General features: G+C 40.4%; 1 protein-coding gene across 2 annotated transcripts; it reads left to right on the top strand.

Annotated features, from left to right (window-relative positions):
- The first annotated feature begins 527 nt into the window (after window positions 1-527).
- On the top strand, window positions 528-17466 carry slc24a6a (solute carrier family 24 member 6a). 2 transcript variants are annotated; one of them, XM_034092564.2, is made up of 17 exons: window positions 528-983; window positions 1203-1298; window positions 4339-4415; window positions 4749-4823; window positions 4986-5070; window positions 8162-8265; window positions 8369-8443; window positions 8798-8823; window positions 8955-9008; window positions 9270-9406; window positions 11903-12072; window positions 12853-13114; window positions 13914-14080; window positions 14256-14370; window positions 15350-15462; window positions 15615-15680; window positions 16655-17466. In XM_034092564.2, exons 1-17 carry the CDS (start codon window positions 875-877, stop codon window positions 16763-16765), a joined length of 1842 nt encoding a protein of 613 aa, XP_033948455.1. In that variant the 5' UTR covers window positions 528-874; the 3' UTR covers window positions 16766-17466. The 2 variants fall into 2 exon arrangements, with proteins under 2 accessions (XP_033948455.1, XP_033948456.1); XM_034092565.2 differs by having other exon boundaries at window positions 529-983; window positions 11903-11991.
- The last annotated feature ends 76 nt before the right edge of the window (window positions 17467-17542 follow it).

Genomic DNA, 17542 nt, shown 5'->3' with positions numbered 1-17542 from the left:
CATCCAACAATGACTGCAGGTGTGGAAGTTTGTTGCCCCTAAACACGTGTACATATTTAGATATACAATATTATTTTAAAGTTTTAAATCCTCTGCAGTTGATTATTGTAGGTAAAAGTCATTCTTCAAGGGTTTTATAAATTCTGGTGAAGTTATTTTTGTTCTTTGCAAACTATTTGGCTTGAAGCCTCGAGATTATTGTGTAATCTTACTTATTCTTACAAATGATCCCTGTAGTATCTTATCATATCCGGATATCTTGGAAACATGCCTTTTCTGTTAGTAAAAAAAAAGGTGTAATTAGTGAGTCATTTTTAAAGATGTAACAAACATTCAGGGACCCAAACATGTTACAACCATTCCTCATTTGAAACACTAACAGATTCTCCTATCACGTTTACTATTACCAGGTCATTCTCCCAGTTCCACTACAGCATTATAAATATTGCAAAGCACCATTCACATTATTGAATCGCATGCTCCAGTAAGAGAGAGTCGCCCCTCCCAGCAGAAGGCGCTCCCTGGTGGTCTGAGGAGAGCACTCCCCCCCTCCCGCACGGAGCATAAACGGGCTCAGATGTAGGGCAGCAGGAGGTACGGGAGGACGGTCTGAACCCAGGGATGTTGTGATATCTGCTCTGGCTCCTGACTCTTTGTGTGTTTGCTCATCGGAGCTGGGGGGGGGGGGTGCAGATGCTGCGCTGCTGCTGACTCGTGATGCGGAACACAGGCCATACCCATCAAACCCGCACAGTGATAGCTGAAAAAGGATAAATCGGGAGAAACAAATATCAACAGGCCAGTTTGATCCAGTGTGTGTGCAGGACGGGGACCGGAGGCTGTGTGAGGCGGGATGTTCTGATCGGAGAGCGGGATGAAGGCTCCGCGCAGACCGAGGCAGACGCGGCTCCTCCCGCGGCTCTGCGTCTGTGGGGTCGGTCTGCTCGCAGCCGCCTGGATCTTTAACCTCATTCATGTTACAGGTGCTTTTTACATCAAAATGTCGTAATTTCATATACCTCAACTATAACTCATCCTTTCCTTGTATTATCTTAAATCATTCAAATCACATTATAAACATGTTATATTGTAGTGAATGCAGTGAGAGTAAAATAAATATCATAAAGTTGGGTACATTTACAATCAGGTATATTAGAGTATAATAGCCTATTATGTGTTAATATGTTTATCCCTCTTTGTAGGTTCTCATGCACCCACTGTGGATCATGACATCTCCAAGAGAGAGCTCACCCAGCAAGAAGAAGAGAGCAATCAGACTGAGATTATTACTAAATCTGGTGAGACATATTATTATTACATATATCATGTTTGTTTCAGTGGTGTGTAACCTATGACAAAAGAGCGATCATTTACTTATCTTAAAAAATAAAAACAGTCACTATTAAGGATGTTGAGTAAACACTGTAAGGATATTAGTAATACCTGTGTGTGTGTGTGTGTGTGTGTGTGTGTGTGTGTGTGTGTGTGTGTGTGTGTGTGTGTGTGTGTGTGTGTGTGTGTGTGTGTGTGTGTGTGTGTGTGTGTGTGTGTGTGTGTGTGTGTGCGTGTGTGCGTACGTGCGTGAGTGTGGGTGTGTGTCAGTGTCAGCTTATACTGTCACTTCTCTTGTTATTGTATTTGATTTAAATCTTCTCCGTGTATCGTTCTTCGTCTCCGCTCTACCTCATCCTCCATGTCTTCAAACTCCGCACATTTAGATGTTTAAACACAGTTAGGCCTTTGAGGAGTACCCGGTTGCTAGGAAACTGAATGCTGAATTAGGGGTTGGATGGCGTATGCATCTGGAGCTTTTCAAAGTGCTGCCCTGTCGTAGTGACCTACTGATCGGTAGCCTCTCATCGCTTGTTCTGTTTGGCTGAGAGATAAACAGTCGAATGTGAGATACAGAGATTTTGTAATCACAGAGAAATACTGAGCTCTAATACAGTAAAGCTGAACTATAAAGCCTCTAAGACACGTTTTCCTTATTGCCATATTGTTATTTTCAAGAGCACCATCTTGTTCCTTGTGATACAAATATTCTCTTTAATCTGTGTCCAAAGACAATAATGTGACAGGTTGTCATAATATCTCACCATGTGTCTCAATTCCTGCACATGATGCATGTTACCGTCCTCTAACTATCTCCTCCACTTTAGTCACACTTGTTTCACTCACATTTGATTCCTTTATCTTCAGAGGAGGTTTTGTAAATCCTGTGGCACAAATAAATCGGATTGTCACTCGGGAGGCTGCTTTCCAAGTTATTGTTGTTTTGGGCTGCCTCTTAATGAAAGCTTCTTTTTTATGATTGCGCAGTGAGTCGTGGCATATGTGCAGTCTAGCAAATCACTGCCTCAAAGGTTGTAAGAGGAGGGTTTGATGCATCGTCTAACGCAGCAAACTATAGATGCATCTGAAGGATGTCCTTTTACAATCTCTGGCTTTATTTAAAGTGCTGAAAGATAATGTCAGTTCAGAAATCTGGGTGTAAGTGGCATGAAGGACAGTGTGAAGTCACAAGATCAAGGTAAATGGCCGAAAAACAAAATTATACTGAAACTGAACTGGTGTCGTCACATGACTGGCACCACTTTAACCTCGAGGCGTTCTCAGACCTTGTTGCTAGGGGATACAAACTGGCACACATCCAACAAAGTCATATACTGTATACACACACGCACTTTTCACACATGTACACACAAGTGACTGGAGGTTCAGGGTAGAGCTGCAAATATTAGTTGACTAATTAATTAGACGAATGAAGAAGAATCTGCAACCAATTTGATAATGTATTCATCTTTCAAGTAATCTTTCATACAAAGTTGGTAGAAAATGCTTTTTTCAGCCTCTTTAATGTGGGCTTTTGCTGCTTTTCCCTATTTTATGTCGTGTAAAAACTCAATATCTTTGGATTACGGTCAGACAAAACAAAGATGTTTAAAGATATCACTTTGGACTTATAAATAGAAGGATATTTTTTTACTATGCTCTGAAATTGTGTAGAACAAACACACGTAAAATAAAATACAACTATTACAAATAATTGTTAGTTGCAGCCATGGGCGGACTGGGGGGAAAAAGTGGCCCGGGGATTAATTGACAGACAGGCCCACGTAATGTGCGACATGTATCGGCCGGCTGGCGACGAAAATATGTTACTTAACAAAAAACCCTATGCATTTTATGTTATTTTGGACCATTTTTCATATTGTAATCACATTACCTGAGCCCTTGAGTTGCCTAGACCAAATAGTTACAGCATATATTTAGTGATTTTAATGGTAACAGATCATTGATGCAATAACATTTGGACCCAATTTGTCTGACTTGACACATGGAATAAAACATGGGCGTAGGAAGCATCCTCAATGTGGGTGAGACAATTTAACAGGGGGTGTGGGCAGGTGGTGGACCTTACCTCTTCTAGGGGGGTCCGGGGGCATGCTCCCCCAGGAAGAATTTTTTTTTTTTTAAATGTTGAAGTTAAATGCATCTATCTGGTGCACTTTGAGAGCAAAATTAGGGACTAAATCTATGGCAGTCAGTAGGGGCTTGGACTGTGAGCCGTAGGGTCGCCGGTTCAAGTCCCCGACCAGACCTACATTTGGAGTGTGGACTTCTACTTGGAGAGGTCCCAGTTCACCTCCTGCCCTGCCGTGGTGCCCTTGAGCAAGGCACCGGACATCCCCCTTCCCCACTCACTCCCATTGCTCCCCGGGCAGAGAACACATTTCACTGTGTGCTGTGTGCTCTGCATGTGTGACCATTAAAGAGGGTTTCTTCTTCTTCTTCTTCTTCTTCTTCTTCTTCTTCTTCTTCTTCTTCTTCTTCTTCTTCTTCTTCTTCTTTCTTCTTCTTCTTCTTCTTCTTCTTCTTCTTCTTCTTCTTCTTCTTTTTCTACACCCATATAAAACAGAACTGTAAACAGATTTACTTTTTCTTTCAACATTTATTTGAACAGCAAGTGGAGGCAAAAGTGACTGCACCCAAAACAATAAACCTGCTAGCTAACTAGCCTAAACTCAGTAACAGAATGTGGGCAACACGTTCTTCTCCACAGTCGCGCGACCTCTGAGTCAGACGTCACATCCCCCTTTTCTATCCTACGGGTACAGCCACTCCCCCTGAACCCAGTTTCCCTGCCAAGTTAGACCTATTTAAAAAGTTACATTTTAAAAACCGATCTTAAAAGTGATAGATGGCCACTGAGGAGACATAATAGCAACACATCTTCAAACTTTAGAGGCTGCAACTTCGGATTTCTTTTATAAATGCTGCATGTAGGGATATTCCTAATTTTGTGCATCATTAAGTTACTCTCCATCTGTTCTCCAGCCATCAGTGATTTTCCTGAAGACATCTTCAGTCTGCAGCAGAGGAGACAGGGAGCGGTGCTCCTCCATGTTCTCTGTGTGAGTATCAGCTCTGCACGAAAGAGAACATTTTAAATTAGGAAAACCTCATTTCAATCACTAAAGGTCGATCAGAATGTTTTATCACTGACAGAAATAACCAGTCATGTGACTATTTAAAAAAAGTACTAAACTTCTCATAATATACTGTTTTTAAATGAAAACGGCAAGGTTTATCATGTCTGAGTTTTAACATTTACTTTTTGGGATTTATCTGCCCGGGATGGCTGTTGAAATGTAATTATATAGCTTACTCTGGGATAGTCAATGACTGTAACATACAACATACATTTGTTTACATTAGTCTTTGACAGTGTTTCCTTTGTTTCTCAGGCTATGTACATGTTTTATGCGCTGGCCATCGTGTGTGATGTTTACTTTGTGCCATCACTGGAAAAAATATCAGAGGTATGAACTTACGACATATTTTATCACTAAATAATAAATTGTAATAATTAAGGTTTTGAGCTAGAAAACAAAAATCTATTAGATAGTTAATAATGTCTTTGTTATTTTTAACTCCTAACATTTAAACTGTTATTTTTCTTACTACCTTTGTTTAAACTCCAGAACCTTCAGCTCAGCCAGGATGTTGCCGGGGCAACTTTCATGGCAGCTGGAAGCTCCGCCCCCGAGCTCTTCACCTCTCTGATTGGTCAGTATGACAATCGTTAATCAATTAATCTCTCTAATGGGTTATCCCAGTGATTGCTCCATCAGAGCTACAATTACCCACAATCATGCATCTCCACCTGATCAGGACTGAGAGGAGTCTTGAACAAAGAGCCGTCTCAATTGCTTGATGCAGCTCACCTGCAAATCACTTAAATTATCCTGATGTTTTCAAGGGTTTTTCGTCACAATCATTATGTTTTCAGTAAATGCAGACTTAGGCCTAGGTGTAACAATCCAAATTTAGTTTGAAAAAAACACAGAAATGTTAAGAAAAGACATTGGCATCGATAAGATTGTGTTTTTTTCAACCCGGTATCACGGCAAGACGTGAACATGTGACGATTTACCATGCTGGGAGACGTGAAGATGTCACGATTTCGTCCCTTCAAACCTGACAGTTACACATTACTGGTTAAGACATGTTAACCAGTGGAGAAATAACTGGAAATGCCAAGCAAATGCTACCCCGACGGTCGGTTGTTATTGTCAATATTAATATAATAATGATTTATTTTGTAATAGTCACACTCGATTACGCCGATTTTCTTGTTGCCCCAGCTGGTCGACACCTCTTTTAGCAGAAACAAAGGCTACATTAATGTATTAAATCAATGTTAATCCATGCGTGTGGATGTGGAAGTAATGGACGTGACGTTGTGCGATTGCGTTGCCAGGCAACAGCTTCGGTTCATGTTAATTTACAAACTCTTCAACTACAAGCGTAGTTATATTTAAAAACATGTTAGAAGGCCTCACGAAATACTTTAATGCAAATTAAAATGTAAATGTGAAGGAATGTGTGTATAACAAAATACATCCGTCATAAACGAAACCGGAAACAGATGTAGGCAAGATCCTCAGCTCGATGATTGGATGGTTTAGCCGCAATGCATGCTGGGATTTGGTGTTTATGTGATGTGAAATCTCTTATTAAAAATAAAATAATACTTTATTCCGAGTGTGCTTGCTTTTCTCTTTGAAAGTCATCGTATAACGGCATTGTAATACACGGTGTCACTACCCGATCCGTCCCCCTGCCCGATCGGTACTGCGCATGTGCGAGATGGTCCGCCATGTTGGACAAGTCCGGACGGCAACCCAAGATGGACACTTGACACTGTGGCTTTTAGCAAAGTTCAAAAAACTCGAGAGAGATGAGTTATTGTTATTACAACGTGACTTCACTATTATTTAACAACTCTTTTTATTGGGTTATTTTATTTGGGGTTAAGTACATTGTCAGAATAAGTGAGAAATGAATTTAACTTCTGTTAGACAGCTATCATACTGAATACATATTTACTGTGAATGTATGAAAAAATGTATGGCATATGGCTGTCTAACAGAAGTTAAATACATTTCTCACTTATTCTGACAATGTACTTAACCCCAAATAAAAGAACCCCATAAAAAGAGTTGTTAAATAATAGTGAAGTCACGTTGTAATAACAATAACTCATCTCTCTCGAGTTTTCTTTTTGAGCTTTGCTAAAAGCCACTGTGTCAAGTGTCCATCTTGGGTTGCCGTACGGAGTTGTCCAATATGGCGGACCATCTCGCACATGCGCAGTACCGATCGGGCAGGGGGGCGGATCGGGTAATGACACACGGTTCGGCTGCATTCAATATTACATATCTGCCGTAGTTCGCACAACGTCACGTCCGTTAATTCCACATCCACACGCATGGATTAACAGCGATTTAATACATTAATGTAGCCTTTGTTTCTGCTAAAAGAGGTGTCGACCAGCTGGGGCAACAAGAAAATCTGCGTAATCGAGTGTGACTATTAAAATATAAATCATTACGTCGGGGTAGCATTTGCTTGGCATTTCCGGTTATTTCTCCACTGGTTAACATGGGTTAACAATACCGTGTAACTGTCACGTTTGAAGGGACTAAATCGTGACATCTTCACGTCTCCCAGCATGGTAAATCGTCACATGTTGTTCACGTCTTGCCGTGATACCGGGTTGTTTTTTTTGGGTGACATTTCAACAAAAGCACTGTTGATCAGTGTTTGATAACTTTGGCCTATTGCACACATTTATTTCTTAATTTTGTTGGCAAATTGTTCTGGTCCAGGATATAAATGTTCACACCAGACTCTCCAACTTTTCCAAACACAGAATACTGCACAATTATTACACATTATGCTTGTTTAAAATAACAATAAATTCACAAATAAGGACAATTCATCCTCTAGAGCAGGGGTGTCAAACTCAAGGCCCGGGGGCCAAATCCGGCCCGCGGCTTCAATTTATGTGGCCCGCAAGAGCTTGCAAAGAATATAATATTCTTATAATATATATAATAATTATTATTATACGGTTACATGCCGTTTTACAGAAGCACATTGCCAATAAACAACATGTCCCACAATGCATCTCATTTTGTGACATGCGCACTGAAGAGACTTGCAATTATTTGCCCTAGACTTCTGCATTCAGACGTAGATAATTATGAAGTTATTACCCTATCTGATAATAATCCAATGCAGAGGCAATAATGTAAAATAATACATTATTTTATATATTTATATCGTCTTAAAGTTACAACCGGTCTTTGAGTGCAACCAATGCTAATGTGGCCCGCGATGAAATTGAGTTTGACACCTCTAGAAGCATGTTTCATGCTTTTACAGCACAACAATGTTAATGTTTTGGAAATGTTAGAAACTACAACACTGTTAAGGATTTATCTGCCAATACAATACCGTTTATTTAAACAGAAACAGAGGTATTGTTGTGTATAAATGAACACTGCTTGATAGTCCATGTGGCTTAAGGACATTCACGTATACATATTCCCTAATCTATTTCATTTTTAGGGTGGCATGCATAAGGGCGTATTTAGGCAATATTGCAGTGAATATTCCACACAAGATTCCCAAGATAAAATATATCTGCCCGGCCCCTGTGGTTACGAACAGGCAATGCAATATTTATGTTCAATCTCTAACTTTGTACACATTTATGGAGGGATATACAAATCCTAATTTCTTACAGTTGTCGGATTTCATTTGAAATGTTTCACTGATGATTTATAGCTTGTTCTACTTGTTTGTTTAGGGGTGTTTATTACAAAAGGAGACGTGGGTGTGGGAACTATCGTGGGCTCAGCTGTCTTTAACATCCTCGTCATCATCGGCCTCTGCGGCATCTTCGCTGGACAGGTACAGCCAAAAGGATGACAAATATCATATTGTTTTAGCTAATAAAGGCTTTTTTCTTACACCATTTGCTTGATGAATGGAAATGTGTGTCCTCTGTTTCCAGCCAATCACTCTGAGCTGGTGGCCTTTGTTTCGGGATGCTTTCTTCTACATCCTGTCCATATTGGTGCTTATCCTGGTGAGAAATACTCCAGAGATAACCTTTATTTCTTTTTAATGGAGAGTGTGTAGGATCGTATGAGAGTGTGTTGGTTAAAAACAAAAGGTTCACGTTTGTAAACTAGGGAAGTTTACTTTAACCTCCTGCAGTCACAAGACCAAAAACTACGTCATATTGTTATTAACTGTAGAGAGACACTAACTTCCTACATGATTAATGCATTATTGATTATTTTAGGCCAATATTCATTCATTTTCCAGCTGATAAGCTTATACTGTTATTATTTGTAATATTGGATAATATTAGCTTATCAATGCAATGTTCCTTTTCTAAGACATGTAAAGGTGTAATTAAGGTATTTATTTCTTGCAGGTGATCTACGATGAAAAAGTCATGTGGTGAGAATGTGATTTTAGTTTTTTTACAAGTCAGCAGCCTCAGTTGTGTGATATTATATAAGTGTGCAGGATAGCTGACTGTCACTGTCATGCATTTTGTATTTTTTGATCTACTTGTTGGCATGTTTCAGGTGGGAGACCATCATCCTGATGTCCATGTATGGAGTCTACATAATCATCATGAAGTGAGTCCACCTCTCACATTTCCATCCTGCTGGTATTATACATGTTCTTTTCCACTAAAGACACAACCTCTGTGTGTGTGTGTGTGTGTGTGTGTGTGTGTGTGTGTGTGTGTGTGTGTGTGTGTGTGTGTGTGTGTGTGTGTGTGTGTGTGTGTGTGTGTGTGTGTGTGTGTGTGTGTGTGTGTGTGTGTGTGTGTGTGTGTGTGTGTGTGTGTGTGTGTGTGTGTGTGTGTGTGTGTGTGTGTGTGTGTGTGTGTATAGGTTCAACAGTTGTCTGTGCAGCTGGGTGGAAAGACGCTGCAGCCGGGGGGGTCAGCCGTGTCTCAGCAGCCTTCGGCGGGGGGCGGCTGTCGGTAACCTCGGAGACTGCGACAACGACATGGTGCCGCTGAAGCCAGGTGAAGGAGCTTGTGTTTGTACGTGTGCACGTGAACATCCATCCCATCAGAATGTCTCCATCTCTCTCTGAGCGGCGTTCACCAGACCTACTGTACTGACACACTTCAGGCTGCACGTCAAACCCATTTCTGTTCCCCTCTGGATTTCCATCACGCTGAAATAGAACTGGACCACTTCGACAAGATTTGTCTCTCTTTGTCTTGTTGTCTTTCATTTACCATCTGTCTCATTAATCCCTTTCAAAGAGTGGCACTTGTCATTAGAGGATGCATCTGCACTGCTATAAAAGCATTTATTAAGAAAATGTTCCACTTCCAAGACTACTGTCTTTTAATGAACTTAAGTCCTAGTGTTCATGACTACCACATATCCATTCATATTTTCTGGATTTTAACCCTCCTATTGCCCCCCCCCCCCTTACTTTGGTGTTCGCGGTCAAATTTGACCGGTCCTGTTTTAACTGCTATCACATTAACACAAAAAACATTAATCATCACCAAATTTCATTTAACACCCTTTCAAACTGTAATTATCGTATCAGACTACTGGTACACATGAAAAACTGCAGTAAATATACAAAGAATAGACACTGAACATGTATTGCGTGTGCCAGGTGTAATTCACATGGGGGGATTGGGCACATACATCTAGAGTATGTATGTGTGTGTGTGTGTGTGTGTGTGTGTGTGTGTGTGTGTGTGTGTGTGTGTGTGTGTGTGTGTGTGTGTGTGTGTGTGTGTGTGTGTGTGTGTGTGTGTGTGTGTGTGTGTGTGTGTGTGTGTGTGTGTGTGTGTGTGTGTGTGTATGTATGTATGTGTGTGTGGGGGGGGGGGGGTGTTTGTGTGTGTGTTTTATCTGATCCGGATGGTTACTAATTCCTTTTCTTCATTTTTGACCGGGAACACCATGGGTGTTACAAAGTTGACTAAATCATCCCAAATTCAACGAAAGTGGTGATCAGCAATTGCATATGTTCAAATGTCTGTGAAGGATTTCATAAAGCCTTAATGCAATCGAAAGTAAAACAAAAAAGTTATGATTGATGAAAGTAGTAAATCGATCAGATTTGACCCGAAGACAACAGGAGGGTTAACCCCAACCTACTGCATTTATAGAAACAAAAAGGTCATTATTTTCTGTATAATAAATGCTAGGGAGTTTTGACACTGTTTAAGATGTGACAATGATTAGCATCATCATTGATTTTGATTCATTTATATTGTTTTGTGTAGGAGACCAGGAAAATAGCAAGTGTTTGCATTGCCACAATAGTTCCACTCATTGTGCAAATATAAGAAACATTTCTCAATCTCAAGGAAAAAAGTAGAGAAAATGTAAACTTCTGAAGCCAGGGTCGCAGTGAAGTCTGATTTAACAGAATGCTTGATTTATGCTGCAATAGACTTGGGGTCAAAAATGTGGTTTTAATTGTTTTCCATCACATTAATGTCATCAAGGGTCTTAGTTTCTGTATGTTGGCTAAAACGTTTAAATAGATTTAGTATAGGAGCTGAGGTTGAACTTCCAAAATAAAATAAAAACCTCACACGCTTTCCAAAATGGCCGAAACATGAAAAGCCTGTGCCTATCGATGCATTAGGGCAGTGTTTTTCAAAGTGGGGGCCCCGAACCCCCGGGGGGGCGCCAGGGGGGTCAAAGTTTGAGGGAAAGGGGAATTTTTTTTCTTTTTTTAAAGTTACATTTATTTTTTTATTTTATTATTTTAGATGTTATTAATAACTGCATATCTATCAATCTATGTGTCCTTTGATGCCAATCTTTTAATATTTTTTATTTATTAATATTTTAAATCACACGACCGCCCTTCAAGCCAATCAGAATCGAGCTGCCGCTACTGAGAGTGAAACTGAGGATCTGCTCAGCTTTTGGAGCAAGTGAGAGCTAGTGAATATTTCGCTCTGCAGCTGGATGAGAGCACGGATGTAGCAAATATTGTCGTTTATATATATGAATATAAATACGTTTATTGTTAATATTACTGTTGAATATTATATATAAATAGCTTTCAAAAATGCTACAAATATATGTTAATTGTTCATATTACTGTTCAAAATTATATAATATTATAAAGACAGAAATCACTTTAAAAATGCTTTAAAATATGTTTACTGTTGATATTACTGTTTAATATTGTGTTAAGAATGTTTATAACAGAAGACACAATCAATGTAATGAATGACAAACAAAAGATAAATACAAAAATTGTTTTGAAGAATAACTGATTATTAATTATTAATACAAATATATATTAAGAACATTTATTAAGCTGTATGATTAATTTGTCATATTTTCCATCATAATGTACTCATCATTTAAAAAAAGAATTGCAACAGGGGGGTCCCCGTCAGACGATAATGCTATATGAGGGTCCTTGGCATGGCACATTTTGGGAACCCCAGCATGAGGGTACATCATCCTCTCCTCTCCACTGATGTCTCCCTCTAAACTCCGTACCTCTCCCCCCACTCTCCCAGATTCCTGTGTGGCGGCCGGCCAGGACCCCGGGGTGATGATGGTGGACGAGCTGCTGAACCTGCACCCCCACCAGCTCTCCTTCTCAGAGGCAAGCCTCCGCCTTCTCATCACCCCACATTTCCCCCCCTTCACCCGCCTGGGCATGGCAGGACGCATGGTCATCAGCGAGGTAAACCGCACGCCCTCGCACCCCCCACATTAACGCAGGTTCCCCGGGTTCCATTCGGATCGGTTGGTGTGCATCATTAAAAAAAACATTATGGCACTTTTCAGGAAAGAGGCTCATATTGATAAAATTAGCGTAAATGTAAGGAAGGATCACTTGTAAATTGCTGTTAAGTAGCTCAACTGAGTTGCACCAGCTACTCGTAAATCTGCTCCTCAGATAGCTTAGTATCATTCAAGAAGCATGCATACAAATATTTAAGATAAAACTCGACATTACACATTTAGCAAAATACACATCCAGTACCAGTTTATCGTTTTAACAGTTTATCGTTTTAAATAAGGATTGTTAGGATTGTTATTAATACCATGTCACTTCTCAAAGCACAGTTTTTGTCCTGGTAGACAGAAAGCTGGTAAGGTAGATGTTCGTATCAAACAACTTCCTGTTTGCTGCCACAGACCTAATGCCTGATATTATCCCAGACACAACAGCAGACGAGAACTCAATCTTTAAATTGGCTTCGTGTCTCTCGGGGCTCCTGCATGTGTGCTTGCCATTTCCAGTAACAAATTAAAGTGTGACTTCCTCTGCTGCCCCCCTGTGCTGTAGCATGCCCCCCCCCCCCCCCCGATCAATGCTTTCCAAACCCCCTCTGGTGAATGTGAGGACGTGCCTGATCTCATCATGATGTTAGCCACAGTCACATGAAGCTTGTTTCTCACGTCCTCTCCATTTATTTCCTTCTGTCTTTACTCTGACTTTTCTACCTCCCCCCCACAGAGGCAGAGGCTGATTCAGGCCCGGGGGGGCTCAGTGGAGGGGGGGGCGTCAGGGGAGGAAGGTCTGGGTGCTAACGGGGCGTGGGGGAGAGAGAACGGGGCGGCGTCTGAGGGGGACAGGCAGCCGCTGGAAGGGGAGAGAGGTAAAGAGACGGAGGGGGAGACAGGTGGAGGAGCGCAGCCCGAAGAGGAGGAGGAGGAGGAGGATCAGGAGGAAGGAGAGCAGGAGGAGGACGCTCCTCTAAAACCCTTCGTTGTGCCAAGTGAGTGTGGAGAGAGCAGAGATGTCATTGATATCCTCTTGAGAAAGAAAAGACTGTATGGGTTATAGTACAAATAAATCTGTTATAATAATATGTTTATGCTTCATTTCAGTTGAAGTCAAAGTTGCTGTACTGAAGTCTACCTGTCTACCTACCTTATTTAGTATGAATGAAGTGAGACTGACTTGTAGAAACTCCCTTTTATGAAAAAACATGAAGATTGTATGATGTCCTTTATTGTTTTATGTTTCATGTGGAACCTATAAGCTGCAGGTCTCCTTTGAAAAAGAGATCTATGATCTCAATGGGACCAATCTGGTTAAATAAAGGTTTGAAATGAAATGAAATGAAAAATTGTGCAAATTAACTCAATGACAGATGTTGAATTAATGTTATTAATGACTCCACTGTTATATTTGTTGGACTCCTTGAACTTATTTTCAACATTTGCCAGTCCAATTAGCAAATAAAGTACATTTTTTGCAAATTTCAATCAAGTCAATGGCAAACCTTTGTATGTGTTCAAATATCTAATAATCTCTCCCCAGTTGTAACAACTCTAGCAACAAGTAGGGTTTGTCACCGATAGCTTAGACTAACATCATTGAGGCTACTGTAAAACACAAGCTCTCTCCTCCCTGTTTTTCAGTGTCTTTAGATGGACTCATTGCTAATGGAGCTAATTAAGAAGTGATGATACTCAGATTCACAGGCCGTGCCGCATCAATAATTTAGGATTTTAGATAAATCTGTAATGATCCCTGTGAGAAACTTGTGTGTGTTTCCATCATCTCCTCAGAGGGCGTGTGTCTGCGGCTGAGGTGGCTCCTCTCCTGGCCCCTCAGCGTCCTGCTCTACTTCACCATCCCCGACTGCAGCCTGCCGCGCTGGGAGCGCTGGTACCTGCTCAGCTTCCTGTCCTCCACGCTCTGGATCGCGCTCTACTCTTACCTCATGGTCTGGATGGTAACGAATGCAACCACACACATACACACATATACAGACACAAACACACACACACACACACACACACACACACACACACACACACACACACACACACACACACACACACACACACACACACACACACACACACACACACACATGCACTGCCTCATTCTCTTGTGTCTTTGTGTAGATGACCATAATCAGCAACACACTTGGAATCCCAGAAGTCCTCATGGGCATCACTTTCCTGGCCGCCGGCACCAGCGTTCCTGACTGCCTGGCCAGCCTCATCGTCGCCCGACAAGGTGTGTGTGTGTGTGTGTGTGTGTGTGTGTGTGTGTGTGTGTGTGTGTGTGTGTGTGTGTGTGTGTGTGTGTGTGTGTGTGTGTGTGTGTGTGTGTGTGTGTGTGTGTGTGTGTGTGTGTGTGTGTGTGTGTGTGTGTGTGTGTGTGTGTGTGTGTGTGTGTGTGTGTGTGTGTGTGTGTGTGTGTGTGTGTTGAATATTGAATGGTTTCGCATGTTCATTTTAGACTGAAAACTGAAGCACCGGACTGGATGTCATGTCATTTGAATGCCTCCACCCTGAGCGCTGGGGAAAAGGCTGCTCCAAAAACAAGTAAAACAAAAAATGAAAACAAGGTGTTTTTAGCTCGGTACGATTTCTTGAAAAAAGAAGATATATTTAGATAAATTATATCGTGTAATAAACTGGAAAAACCTATAAACTACATTTTACCATAATATGGAAATGTTGTGTTACAAAAGATGCCAGAAATAATTCTGTTTTCTGAGGTTAGGTTAGTTGGTGATTTTCCAATGTAAATCTGTTTTCTAAAATCAAGTAAGATTTATTTATTGAAAAAAAATGATCCATCTTTTACAAATGCAACAGTAGCTTAAAAGATTTTGCCGCGTGAAAAGACTCTATATCTCACTGCATCATTACTTCTTAAGTTATTATGTTTTATATTGAGATGTGAACAGTTTATCTAACACAATATTTAAATAATGTCCTTCTTACCTATTTGTAAAAAAACAAGGGATTAATAGTGAAGAACTTGCAGTTCAGCGCCATCTCCTGGAATATAAAGCCCGTACAATTTCTGATCAATGACACAAAAAGAGTCAAAAATAAATGCTGCTCCTTTTTTGGCAGTGGTATTGTTTTTATTACAGTTTACTACAATAACCTTTACAGCTTATTTTTGTTTTGGTTTACTATAACAACCGTGCTTACCGATATTTTAATATCATTTTACATTGTGTGTATCTAAAAAATGGCAGGGATGGGCGACATGGCCGTGTCCAACTCGATTGGCAGTAACATCTTCGATGTGCTGCTGGGCCTGGGCTTCCCCTGGGCGCTGAGGACTCTCATCGTCAGCTACGGATCAGTGGTAACTCCAGCAGTCTCTCTACCTCATATCTCATACAGCTGACTGGACCATTATCTTAGAAACATCTCAACTCTCTTGATGGACCGATATATAGGGATTTATCTTGCTGAGATTTACAAACAAGGTAATAATTTGTCATCTCTGTTTTTTAGGTGACGATCAACAGCAGAGGCCTGGTGTACTCAGTGATCCTGCTGCTGGCCTCAGTCGTGCTCACTGTGAGTTACCTTCAAATTCATTTATTTGACCCTCGTGCCTCATGTTGAAAAGGTTGCTCTGATGTCGTTAGTGGACAAAACTGTCCACGTAAAATAAAAAGCCATTATGATGTTTTATAGTTTTATTTTCCACTTCCAAATCCTTCATACAACTTCATTCCTGAGCATTACGGCCAAATATGAATTTATTATTCAGAATTTTTATCTGTAAACGAAATACTAAATAGTTCATTTTTTCATAATCTGCAATAATTAACTATTATTATAATTTCGTTGTACTTGTACAATGACAAATTAAAGATGTTATCTCATCTTATCTTAATCAGCATAACGAGAAACAACACTGGATTTGATGCCATTTTAGTCAGTTAAAAAATTACTTTCAATTGTGGTTTCATGTTGTTAATAAATAGATAGATACTTTATTTAGTTTAGTTTAGTTCCAGCAGCAGTATCAAGCATTACAGGAGTAAAACATGTTTAAAAGATACAATAAAAAACAAATACAAATTTCCCAATTAATATTAGCTGCAAGTATAAATAGCAAGAATACAAATGTAAATTAAAAATTACAATTAGCAAGAAGTATATACAAATTCACAATAGAAAATACATATATCCCTAGAGTATCTAAATAATACACATTATAGCGAAATATTGAATACATTGTGTACTCTACAATATATAGTCTCACTTTGCTACAAGAATATATAGAAATATACTGAAGACACATAATGGGGACATCCATGTCCTTAAGGGTTTGCCTGCACTGTTTATTTTAGACTTATTATAGGAGTTTAGGATGAACTTTCTAACATGTTTGCCATAAACATAACATTATGATCTTGATTTTGTAAACTTTCCTGCCCGAGCGCTCTTGTCTTAGTTTTTTTATGTTCTGGGAATTAAATTGTTATTTTAATATATACTTAGTGCAGTGACATGAAGCTGTCTCTCCGGTCGTCCCTCCTCAGGTCCTGTGTGTCCATCTGAACGGCTGGAAGTTGGACCGCCGGCTGGGCTTCTGTCTCATTCTGCTGTACGTTCTCTTCCTCCTCTGCTCCGTGGGCTTCGAGAGGCTGTAGAGGAACTCCTCGTACACACACCCCCACACAAAGGACGCACACACAACTGGTCCAACTTGTTTTCCAGCTTCACTTGCTGCCATTCTTCATCAATGTAGAGATGGGCGATTTTTTTTTCACTTTACGGTGGCTGTACATGTTAAAGCAGCGTTACTATGACACCGGCTTCCTGAAGGCGACATGTTTACCTTTGATAACTGAGTATTTTACAGTTTTGTACCGAGCACCTGCAGCCCGGACCCAAATGCATTATGCACTACTCAAAACTAATGTATTGCGTTTTTATTCTGACACCAAGAATAGTGTGAGAAATCCCAAAGTGTGCTAGTTTACTTATTAATACTCAACGACTGCCACAAGTAACCTCATATGATGACACATGTAAGCTTATATAGTGGCTTCTCAGTGCATGAACTTATTTTATGTTTTCATCACGCCTTTGTGGCTGTAGTTGTACTCAGCGTAGCATGGCTGATCATCACGCTCCAGATAATTGCACTAAGCCACTGTTGTCTTTGCCCCCCCCCCCCCCCCCTCTCTCTCTCTCTCTCTCTCTTTGTCCTCAAAGCTTCTCAGTATATCATGTGTTTTTGTGCTGGAACAAAAGCGACTTTATGCTACAAGGTGTTTTTGAATGTCTGTGTCTGGAGAAAGTATTTGAGTGTGTGTGCTGTTGAGTGAAATAAAAAATGTTGTTGTTCTGTGAGGCTTCTCCTTCCTTCATTCAACGTGTTCCCAGCAAGGTGTGATTGAGTGATACCAGTGGAGAACATTACA

The sequence above is a fragment of the Pseudochaenichthys georgianus genome, chromosome 10 (genome assembly GCF_902827115.2).
Source record: "Pseudochaenichthys georgianus chromosome 10, fPseGeo1.2, whole genome shotgun sequence".
NCBI lineage: Eukaryota > Metazoa > Chordata > Actinopteri > Perciformes > Channichthyidae > Pseudochaenichthys > Pseudochaenichthys georgianus.
Note: the sequence above shows the minus strand (reverse complement) of the source record. Positions and strands in the feature narration are given on the sequence as shown.

Coding starts and splice junctions, on each gene's coding strand:
- slc24a6a (XM_034092564.2), top strand. CDS start 875: ATGAAGGCTCCGCGCAGACCGAGGCAGACGCGGCTCCTCCCGCGGCTC. Junction 8,824..8,954: donor TACGATGAAAAAGTCATGTG/GTGAGAATGTGA, acceptor GGCATGTTTCAG/GTGGGAGACCATCATCCTGA. Junction 14,081..14,255: donor CTTACCTCATGGTCTGGATG/GTAACGAATGCA, acceptor GTCTTTGTGTAG/ATGACCATAATCAGCAACAC.